The 11,606-nt window shown below is 44.8% G+C and overlaps 1 protein-coding gene across 2 annotated transcripts in view; it reads left to right on the forward strand.

The window, feature by feature from the left end:
• CUNH2orf42 (chromosome unknown C2orf42 homolog) overlaps positions 1-4,692 on the forward strand; it is a 38,424-nt gene extending 33,732 nt beyond the window's left edge. For both annotated transcript variants that reach the window (XM_019647699.1, XM_019647700.1), the window contains exons 9-10: positions 879-1,041; positions 4,013-4,692. In XM_019647699.1, the coding sequence (XP_019503244.1) occupies positions 879-1,041; positions 4,013-4,221 (372 nt within the window). In that variant the 3' untranslated portion in view covers positions 4,222-4,692. The remainder of the gene's footprint in view (positions 1-878; positions 1,042-4,012) is intronic.
• Positions 4,693-11,606: the final 6,914 nt, after the last annotated feature.

Below are 11,606 nucleotides of genomic sequence, written 5' to 3' on the forward strand. Positions count from 1 at the left end.
AGCTTGTCTGTTCCCCTTCCCCCAATTCCCCAGCACTGTTCCCATCCCCCCAATTCCCCAATAAAAATCTTTAAAAAAAAAAACTTTAAAAAAAAGATTAGCCTAATTTCAAGACAGTAGTAGTATGTCTAGCAAAATAATAAATTCTATGGTAGCTATAGAACTAACATGTGAATCTTAGAAAAAGCCTATGTTAGCACTAAAGACATTTGAGGAACTTCTTTAAATGCAGGATATCACACAGGCCACGTCTAGCTTGGAACAAGTGGTGTTTAGAGAGGCACTGAGCAACCCAGAGCAAAGTCAGGTGAGGGAAGAGCACTACTAATCATCGAGCTCTGTCTCTTGGGCATTATCTGTAGTACCTCATTCACGCATGGGTATTAACTATATTTGCAGATGAGAAACAGGCTATGGGAAGCTCACCCTACTGTTTAGTGGCAGACAAAATTCAGTTCAAGCTCTGTCTGGCTCAATCCCAAGGAGGGTGTGAAACACCAAGGATATGAGGTCAGCTATAGGTGTTTTTAAGAGAAGAATGCTTCTAGCAGAGCAGTAGGAGATGGAATAAAACCAATTTAGAGCAGGTCTATGCCAGTAGCAGTTGTATAACCATGAAGATATCAGAGATTCAGTTCAGTATGGCTGGGGTTCAAATTAAAGTTATAGAGAAAAAAGGAAAGCCATGAACAATGTAAGGGAGAAAAGGCAAATTTTTTGACAGAATTTACTTGGAAATTGAAAGGGGAAGTTTTAATTCATTTGAATGTACTTAATAAGGAAGAATGAATGTGTAAAAGATCTATTCTCAACTAAGTGTTTGTCTACTTTGAAAGTTTTTTTTCTCTCACCTTTCTTGGTATTGTCTCCATGTCTAGATGCCCTTGGAAATTACCCGTAGTTTTATCCAGAACCGGGATGGGACTTATGAGCTGTTTAAATGCCCTAAAGTGGAAGTAGAGAGCATAGCAGAAACCTACGGTCGTATAGAAAAGCAACCAGTGCTGCGACCCTTGGAACTAAAAACTTTTCTCAAAGTTGGTAAGTGATTGGTGGTTTCAATCGCGCATCTTCCTGTGAAGGTCACCCATGTCCAATACATTGTCCTACCCTTTGGATCTTGACCTTACACAAAGAAGGGACATTTATTTATCTTATAAAGGTAATCATGAAATAAAGTGTTTTGTTTCATTTGACCCGGTGCTTTAAAAATAAAATTATAGAAGTAATGCATGTTTACTATAGAGAAACCATAGATTTCATAAAGAAAAAAATTAAAACCACCTGTAATCTCACCCACCACAGACAACATCACCATTAAGATTTTGTTGTACAGACTCTTTTCTGTGCATAAAGAGTTTCTAAAATATGGGATCGTGTTTCAGCTTTTTTTCACTTAACAATATATCATGAACAGCTTTCCATGTCTATCTTCAACTTTTTTTTAACTTTTTTATTGTTATAAAACATACATAATATAAAATTAACCATTTTTAAGTTCTCTGGCATTAAGTGCATCCACATCGTTGTGCAACTTTCACCACCATTCATATCTAGAACTTTTTCATCTTTCTCAACTGAAACTCGACAATACCCATTAAACATTCTGCCTCCTCCTAGCCCCTGTCAACTACCATTCTACTCAATGTCTCTTTGAATTGTTACTCTGGGTACCTCATGTAAGTAGAATTATACAATATTTGTCCTTCTAGTTTATTTCATGTAGCATAATGTCTTCAACATCCATGTTATAGCATGTGTTAAAATCTCTTTTTAAGGCTAAATATTCCATTATATGTATATACCATGTTTTGTTTATCCATTCATCTGTCGATGGAAAGACACTTGGGTTGCTTCTACCTTTTGGCTATTGTGAATACAACATTTTTAACCGCTGCATAAAATTCATTTATTAAAGTACGTCACTCTAAGGGCTGACCGAGTGGCTCAGTTGGTTAAGAGTTTGCTCAAGAGTGGGAGCTCTGAGCAACAGGGTCACTGGTTGGAATCCCGGCCCAAGCTGAGCTGCCACTGAGCTGCCAACAGGTGGCAGGATGGCTCAGCTAAAAAAAAAAAAAAAAGTACCTCACTCTAATCAATTCTCTAAGTTGTTTCAAACTTTTTGCTTTTATAAACTGTGCTTCCTTTTAGAATTAACATCTTTTTAGATAAAAGTTTTATGTCCTTAATTATTTACTAACCTATTTAGGATATTCTTTGGGATAAATTACTAAAAGTAAAATTGGAGGGTCAAAGGTTATGTACATTTTTAGGGCTTTGATTGTTTTTGTCACACTGCTCTCCAGAAAGATGGCGATATTTATATAATGTGTTAGCTGTGTATGAAAAAACTTCTCTTTTTTTTTTTTTTTAAATTGGGGAATTTGGGGAGGGAAACAGCGTTGGAGAATTGGGAAGGGGAACAGACAAGCTGTTGACCTTTTGTTGGTCAGTCTAGTTGTGGAGGATGTCACCTCACTGGCCCATGTTGGTATTATCATTGCGCTCTTCCTGGCTGAGGCAGATCGGTCACCAGCCACTGGATGGCCACTCACGGCAGCTCTTGGCAGCTCATGCCGGCTGCCAGCCACTCACAGTAGTTTTATGGCAGCCCACTACAGCCTCACTGCAGCCTATGCCATCACCGGCAACTCACAGCAGCCCAGCTCCAAGTCAAGCTGTTGTTCACCATCTTAGCTGTAGAGGGCGCAGCGTCACTGACCCGCATGAACTGGGGCCCTGCTGCTCAGAGCTGGCATCCCAAGCCAACTCCTAACCAATGCACCACACAGCCGGTCCTAATTTATTCTCTTTATGATTGATATAGTTGGCCTATTATCTTCTTGTTTTGTATTCTGTTTTGCTAAATGGACTGTTTTTTGTGCCTAATTGTCTCCATAATTTTGAAGGTGATACCATATTCATAAATTCTGTTAGTGTTTTATATTTCTCAAAAGCATTCTTTAATCTGAGTTTTCCATGTTTTAAATTTTTGATCCTCTGGAATTTATCTTAATGTAAGGTATGAGGTAAGAGTCTGCCACCTTTTATTTTCTTCTAGATAGTCAGTGCACATCATTTATTATAAGAAACACTTACTTGTATTTTTTTTTTTAAGATGTTATTGGGGAATCAGGGAAGGGGAACAGACAAGTTGCTGTCCTTTTGTTTTTCAGTCTAGTTGTGGAGGACGTCGCTTCACTGGCCCATGTTGGTATTATCATTGTGCTCTTTCCAGGTGAGGCAGTCGCTCGCCAGCCATTGGACAGCCGCTCACAGTGGCTCACGGCAGCTTACGAAAGTGCACGCCAGCTGCTGGCCAGCTCCACTGCAGCCTACGCCATCACTGGCGACTCATGGCAGCCCAGCTCCAGGTCAAGCTGTTGTTCACCATCTTAGCTGTAGAGGGCGCAGCATCACTAGCCCTCATTTGGGATCCGAACCGGAGCCCTGATTTTCAGAGCTGGCGTCCCAAGCCAACTCTTAATTAACGCGTCACTCGGCCAGCCCACTTGTATTTCTTTTACTAATTGAAAATGCTGCCTTTACCTTATGCTGAATTTTTATTCTACTTGTGTCCATTTTGGGTCTATTTAGTTATTTTAATCTGTCTAGACATATGCCAGTACCACACTTTTGATTAAGGATTTGTAATATGTTTTTAATCACATAGATTTAAAAATTTTTTTTTCCTGGTTTCCTTGAAACTTGCTTGAACTTTTCTTTCAAATCACCCTTCTAATCTGATACAGCTGTTCTTTCCTCTTGTCTGGGCTCTCCTTATGATTCTTTTGGCCCTATTTTCATAAAGTCTGGGTCTTATTTTATTTGAGGATGCCAGAAAGTTCCCTCAAATTTTGTTTTGGATAGATACAGCAGTAATCATTTTTCCCTTGCCTTGGTCTTCTTTTTCTCTTTCTTTTTCATTCCTGAACAGAGTAAGATCTGTCCAGACTTAAATTTTGGAATTGTACTAATCAATGTTACTTTTTTTTTTTTTTTTTGTCTTCAGGCAACACTTCACCAGATCAAAAGGAGCCAACACCTTTCATCATCGAGTGGATCCCAGATATCCTTCCCCAATCCAAGATTGGTGAGCTGCGGATCAAGTTTGAGTATGGTCACCACCGGAATGGGCATGTGGCAGAGTACCAAGACCAGCGGCCCCCCCTGGACCAGTCGTTGGAACTGGCCCCTCTGACCACCATCACTTTCCCTTGAGGCAAAACAAAAGTCTTTTGTTGCTAAATTTGCACATCCCCACCCCTTGACAACTTTAGATATTAGTTAGGTACTTAGATGGCCCTGTTCCTTAGTGAACTATTTTTAGCTAAAATGCAATTTCTCAATGCATTCAAGTGGCTTCTGTTGAAGAACTCTTCTTGTAAATGGCCTTTTTGGTGCTGCTGTGTAGTCTTCATTATAAATGGGGTGGCATTTCTGGTTAGAGTTTTTAAAGGAACAAAAGGAAAACCAGCTCATTTTCCTTCTTAAAGGACTCACCTTTAGAGTTTCTTTCAATCTTTTTCTAATTCTCTAAGTAGCTAGTAGTACCTCGCCTGACACTAACAATGTTGGAAAGTTAACAACACCCTGGTTAGGACAGAATGTTAAGGACCATCATGGCAGGGTTCCAGTCATGCCCTTTTATTCTGTTATCAAATAAAGCACAGTGTCACTAATTTTTCTAAATTATATCTCATGTTAGCCTGATTATAAAATTATAAATGTTTTTTTGGGGGGGGGGATTTAGGTGATAGTGAAATAGGAAAAAGAGGTCCAGGCGTCAAGGGAATATTGACAAGTCAACCTAATGCTTGTAATTGATTATTCACTTGGTATTTATTTCCTTCTTTATTCTCCAAAAAGTTTAACATCTGGTAAAATTCATTTCCTACTTCTGAGTTTATTGACCACAGACTGGAGATACTGAAAGACATAGAAATGGAAGCCTGTTTTCAAGGAGGAAGGCAGGGAATGAACATTTCCTATATGTCTACCATGCACCAGGTACTTTTATTTACATTTCTACTTAATCATTTTTCTCATTTAGTACTTATTATTTGTTGAGTTTAGATATTACCCCTTCTTTTATAAAGTTAAAGAAACAGCCTCTCTGAGGTTAAGTATCTTGCTGGAAACAGCATTACAAATAATGTTTCATTTTACTCCAAAGTACATATTCTTTCTACTTTATCATGTTACTTTGATATAAATTCCTTATAATTCATTGACCTTGGGAATACAAGAAAAATCCAACGAAGTAATCTCTTAGATTTCTTTTGGTTTCAAGTAACAAAAACCCAACTGTCACCAACTTAGGCAAAAATGGAAATGAATGGTTCACGGACACTAAGATAGGGCTGGACAACCAACTGGGGTAAAGCTGGGGTGTAGTTAGACCTCAGAACCCCTGGAGCCAGGCTCCATCTGACCCATCTCTGCCCCTTTTGAGGCTTTTGTTAGGATTCTGGCTCCTGACATGCCTGAAAGTATAGCTTCCACACTAGATCAGGACCGACTGCTCTGCTCTCCCTGACCCAAAGGGCAAACACTCCCAAGAAAGGGAGTTGGACTAACTTGTGTGTGGGGGGAGGAAGCATTTTTCATAAACAGGAAGATGTACCCCTAGGTAGGCAGATTAACTGTTATTTAGCCTGTATGATTGAGGGGCTAGCTTATGTAGAGAGCTCCCAAGTGCTTCAAACAGCAGGGGAAATCCTTGAGGAGACTCCAGGGAGGTCCCTAGAGAACTTAGAACTAGCACTGGGCTTTAAGGAGAGGAAAGGTTTGGATGGGTGTCACATCCCGCGTGGCAAGGGCTGTGGAGTGCAGGAAGGGCGGCGCAGGGTTAAGAAAACACAAGAGTCAAGTATAGGGCTAAAGCGGGCCAAGGGACTCAAGTCTCATGGACTGAGCCCCTAATTGGGTCAATGCGTAGCTTTTATTAGTAATCATACAAGGAAGTGAAACTTGTTTTTTCCAAGGTCTGTTAATTGCGTGCCTGTCTGTTTTTCCCGAAAGTCCTCGTTGTATTCCAACACGTACTGTGCCTTCATACACACACACACACACACACACACACACACACACACACACACACACAACCCCAGGGGATGGAGTCACTGTACTGAAACCATCCAGATAAGGGAGATGACCGGTATCATTCCATCAGGTCTCAGCCTTCCGAGATACCCCCTTGAGGAAGCTTTACCGATATCATTCCATCAGATGTCAGTCTTCTGAGACACATCCTTGGGACCTTAGGAGGTCATGGGGTTGGGGGGGCGGGGGAGCAGACGGTTCGGCAGCTGTAAGGCAACAGATGGGTACAGGGAAGAGGAAAAATTAAAACTAGGGGAGGCAGAGAGCCTGCATGAAAAGCAGTAACACTTAAGGAAACACGGTGGTGGATTGCCCATTCTGAGAAATCTTTCAGCCTAATGACTTTGAGGACGTCGGTCACAGTTTTTTGACCAAGACAAATATATGAGTAACAGGTAAATGCCTGGGTCTAACAGTACTTGACTGACCCAGGACAACCATGAGGTCCCTAAAACACGTGGCTGAGGCAAATGATCCACCCAGAGGCCCCCACTCAAGTGCTAAGGTCTTCAGAACTTCTTCAGCCCATGCTCAGCCCATCAAAATCTGGAATGGGGTTCAGAGTTACATTGACCGTTTTTTCTAACTTGACACCTTCTCTACCAGGAGTACCAGTAGGACCTCTGCACCCACCCTCAGTGTCCAGACACCTCTGGGACACCATCAGGATTGACCTCATTTCAGACTCACTCCACACTCTACCAGAGTGGTTCTAGATACTCCCACCAGAACAGCAGTCTTCAAACCCTGCATCTACCTGCCTCCCTACCCATATACACTCCCATTTGTACGCCTCCATTAGTCATTGGAATCCCCCATTTCTATGGTGTGCCCTGCTGCTGCCTTTCCACGCTGCAGCCACCTTTTGTATTGGGGAGTGAACAACTCAAGACCCTTCATGTCCGCATAACCGCCTGTCGACTGCACAGACTGATCATCTTCAGACCATATTAATGGGTCTGCAAGAGATGCTGTCTTAACGCCGCCTCCAGGCAACATGGCTGGGCCCCTAACATTTGGGCATCATGAGAACAACTTGGTACTCCTCCACCCAGAACATTTTGGTTCTAACCTATCATTTCCCTGCCTCTACCAGAACTGCTGTCATGTCAACAGCTTGTTAGTATTTAGAGAAGTGATAGGCCACGTGGAGACCTCCAGAAACTCTGACTCCAAGAACCACCCACCTAAGCAAAGGTCATTAGGCTTGCCACCTGGCTCTCTCGAGGTACCAGATGTCATCAGCCCTGTGGCTTTCTAGACCAAACAATTCCCAGTCACATGAGTCCACCCCATCTTTCTCTGATTGCTGTTATGTCTGGTCTGCCAATAACCTGCCCTTCCCTCCAGCCCACATGTGCATACATACATGCACACACACCACACACACTCCGGCCCCCAGCCATGGTCATTTACAGAGTGCAACCTGTGTATGTCATCCAAGAGACACTGTTTTGTCAGTGCCTATTTCTCCCATGTCAGAAAGAGCCCAGAACTTGCCCTCCACTAGAACCCAGGGAAACTACTCTAGCTGCTGAAAGTGAGGGAATGGGCAGGGGCTGCCCTCCTCTAACCCTTGAGAACCCTCTCAAGCATGTCACAGACAACACAAAAAAGTCCACCACAGAAAACAACCTTTGTGTTTTACTTTTTTGTGTGAATTTTCCCAAGATGGATTTGCTTATCCCCTTAACCTACTTCTCTTTTCTTAAATCCCAGATTCTAATTTCAATTTTCTTCCTTTGCATCTTGTTGTATCTTCTGATACTACTTACTTGATACTCTTGTTAAACCTTCTGGCAGACCTTGCTCCCTATGTGCCTGCCCTCCCATCATCCAGATCTGCAAGCTCCCTTCACATCTTTATACCATCCCACCTGCCTCACCAAGGGAGCAGGGTAACTTTTGCTTTACAGCAGTGCTTTACTGTGCATAGGAATCACCCAGGGAAGTAGTTAGAATGCATATTCTGATTCAGAAGTTCTAGGGTGGGTCCAAGATTCTCCATTTGTATCATCAAACTGGATTCAGAAAGCACTGAACTGCAGAGGTGCTGCTAGACTGTAGACTAAGTAGTAAGACCTAATGCTTGACCTAGTATTATGACTCCTACCTTTTGCTGCCACTAATGAGGAAAGGCATTATTGGAGGTCAATGATATTCAGCATACAGTGGCCCTTGCAGTAACTAGGGCACTAGCTAGCATATAGATAACTAGTACACGCCCACGAAGTTTCTCCAACTGATGGAGGCACTAGCCTTGCTCCTCAGATCTGGTTCCAACTTGACAGCTCCAGTAGAAAGTGGGTCTGTAACCATATGCATTTCTTGCATTTTTTCTCCCCGGCACTTTTTCCATTGTTCTCCCCACACCCACTACCTTAAGGTTCAGATTTTAAGCCCTGGGATCAAACCCCCACTCTGCCACCCACTTAATGGTGCCAAGTTGGGTAAGTTACTTAACCCTGAGCCCCAGATTCCTCACCTGGATGATGTGCATAGTAAATAAGACACTGAAAAACGCTCGTTAAATACTAGCCATTACCCTTTCGCCTATTCGCACTTCTCTCTTCCTCTTCTACCGTGTTTTTCTAACTTCGCTTTTAATGGTGCTTTGTTCCTTCTTGAGATTTTTTGTACCTTATACCACTGTTGTGCAAGATCACATTTCTAATGTAACAAAAAAAGGCTGTAAGTAAACATAAAAGGGAGGGGTGCTGGTATTATTTTTCCACAATGAACCATATTACTTTGGTAATTTCGAGAAAAGGCAAGGTTACAACCATAAAATAAGAGGCATACAAATTAAGCTTCCATCCTCCACGAAAAAAAGGACGAAAAGAAAGAAAAAGACGCCGCAGCGCCGCATGTGGGAGCTGGTCACGCGGCTGTCGGCCCTCGCCTCCGCGAGATGACGTCAGTCACGTTCTCGCCCGCGCGGCCGCTTCTGGCCGGCATGATCGCTCTTCTTCCACCAGGCGGCGCCGTAGGACGTTCTGTTGCCGAGGCCTCGTGCGCAGCCGCACTGGCCCCCTCCCGACACGTCATCACCCCTTCGCGTCTTTTCTGGAGAGCGCGGGAAGGCGAGTGCTGTAGGGTGATGACGTCACCGGGGTTCCCCGCGTGTCTTGCGGAGGCAGGGCCGGGGACGTGGCGCGCGCAGGGAGGAGGGGCACAGGAGGCAAGAGAAAGAGGGAGAGGGGGAAGGGGGGCACCGACCGCAGGCCCGCGCTGGGGCTGACTAGGCCGCGCCCACGCCGGCGCCCGCCTCGTGACCCACCGTGGGGCCTAGCCCCGGCCATGACGGCTGGCCGAGCTGCGGGGAAGGTGCTGACGAGGCGGGTCTCGGCGGGGAGGTGCGCCCGCTGCCATGCGCTTGGCTCTCCCGAGGTCGTTACCCCGGCGGGCCGCCCCCAGGCGTGCCCCAAGTGTCCCAGGCGCCTTTAGGCCCGCTTTTAGGCTGGGCGCTGACCTCTGGCGCCCTCGTGCGGGAGGGTCCAAGCCTGGAATCCGAACCGCGGGTCCCCCTGGGCAGCGGCTCGGGGCACGTGGGGCCGGGCTGCACCCCACCCATGTCGAGCTCCAGACCGCGCGGCTCTGCCGCGTTGGAGTCCGGGCTCGCCGGCCCACGCCCCTCCCCGCCACAGCTCACGTTGTCCTCCTCCCCCGCCCCCCGAGTATGGGCCAACCCTCACCCAGTCTGTGCCTCCTGTCTGGTGAGGAAAGAAAGAAAACGTGGGCTCTGAAAGGAGACCTGGGTTTGACTCTTGGCCCACCACTTAACTGTTTGTCTTGAGTGAGTAAGCATTTCTGAGTTTCGGTTTTCTCTTTTGAAATACAAATAGTACCATCCACTTCATGGACTTCCTAGTCTGCTTAGTACATGGTAGCAGTCCGTCAAAACAAAAATTTTTTCCACTTTTTCCCACCGGGTCCTTAGAGCGAGTTTGCTGGAACATTAATCCCTTAAGAGGATTTTTGTGGTTCCAGCGTACTGGTTTTTAATGAAAGCTTTGTTAGTATGAGCTCCACAACCTTTCCCATGGCTTTGGGAGGAAAAGGTGGCAAAGGGCTCGTCCCTGACCTGATCTGGGGCCTGTTCAGAATTTGGGGAACGGTGGTTACTGTCATTTTCTCTGGGCTCTCGCACATGGGAAACAACTGAGAAACCACAAAATTTCCTGCTGGGAGCCCTGTCTAGGGCACACTCTGTCTTGGAGTGCCCTTCAGTAGTCTTCTTGCTGCCCCTTCCCAGAATCTGTCACCTCATGTTACATCACTATGACCAAGTCATCTTTCCTAGGATGGCCTGAGCCCTGAGGACAAGCTCACTCACCTCCAGTAGCTTATATGAAGTTGGTCTAACAGCAAACAATGCAAGACTATCTCCTGGGAGGAAGAAAACTAGTGTATCATGAAGTACTTACTTAGCATGTGTCAGGGACAGTATTAAGCTTTTCACTCAAGTTATCTCATTTGAGTCCCATAACCAGTCCAGTGAGCTAAGTGGAGTTATCATCTCTTTACATAAAGGAGGAAACTGGTTCAGCGGGTTAAATAGCTGGGCCTCACCTTTACAGCGAGGATATGGCAGAACCAGTGCTCTTGGAAGCCATAGTAGGGTTCAGTTGCAGGGCTCCGGCAAGAAGGAGCCCTTCTCTAGCGTATAAGTTGCCCTCATACATAACCTAGAAGGCATATTACACCGTGGGTTTCACCTGTATATCCCCACGTTTTTGGCCACCCCTAACATTTTTATCAAGACAAAACCAGGTTGAGTGATACATCAAAGACAGCATTTGAGGCTTGAGGAGCCCCAGAAGACAGAGAAGGGGCACCCTCCCCCCTTTTGCCTTGGTCATGGTTGGGTTAATGGAAGGACTCCTGTGTGTTAGATTTGGGCCTTTTTTTAGCACCATCTGGCAGGAGCCACCTTTCAGCACCTGCTGCTTCTACAAACCATTGCTTACTTGCCATTAGCAGTGCAGAAGGCAGATATGTGGTGTCTGTGTAATTTGGATTCAGTGTACCTCAGGGACAGCTGTGTTCTCTGTATTGTCCTGAGAATGGCAGCCCATACCCACTACTCAGCTGTATGTGGAACTGAGGGAAAGGCTACAAAGGCAGAAGTCCCCTCTCATTTTTCTTTTTCTTTCTTTTATCTTGAACTTGGCTAGAGCAAAAGATAGAAAAATTCCCAGGACAAGGCAAACTAATAAAGGCCCAGGTATTTTGGAGTACGTTGCTCAAAACCCAGGGCTTTACAGGTCAATACTCCTTGATTTTGAACAAGGCAAGTAGCTTTTTGTGTTTCAAATCCAGAAAGCAGATGAGCCTATTTGACCCAGGGCCACTTTCAATGGAGAGTGAGGTATTTTTCTTCCTCTTTGCTACCAAAGCCGTCATTCCAGTCCTGACTCATACTAACTTATTGAAACTTACAAGGCTTGGTTGGGCCCTCAGGCACTTATAGTCTAATTGGAGAAGTGTCTTCTGTTTTG

Source organism: Hipposideros armiger, unplaced genomic scaffold (assembly GCF_001890085.2).
Source record: "Hipposideros armiger isolate ML-2016 unplaced genomic scaffold, ASM189008v1 scaffold_114, whole genome shotgun sequence".
In the NCBI taxonomy this organism is placed as follows: Eukaryota; Metazoa; Chordata; class Mammalia; order Chiroptera; family Hipposideridae; genus Hipposideros; species Hipposideros armiger.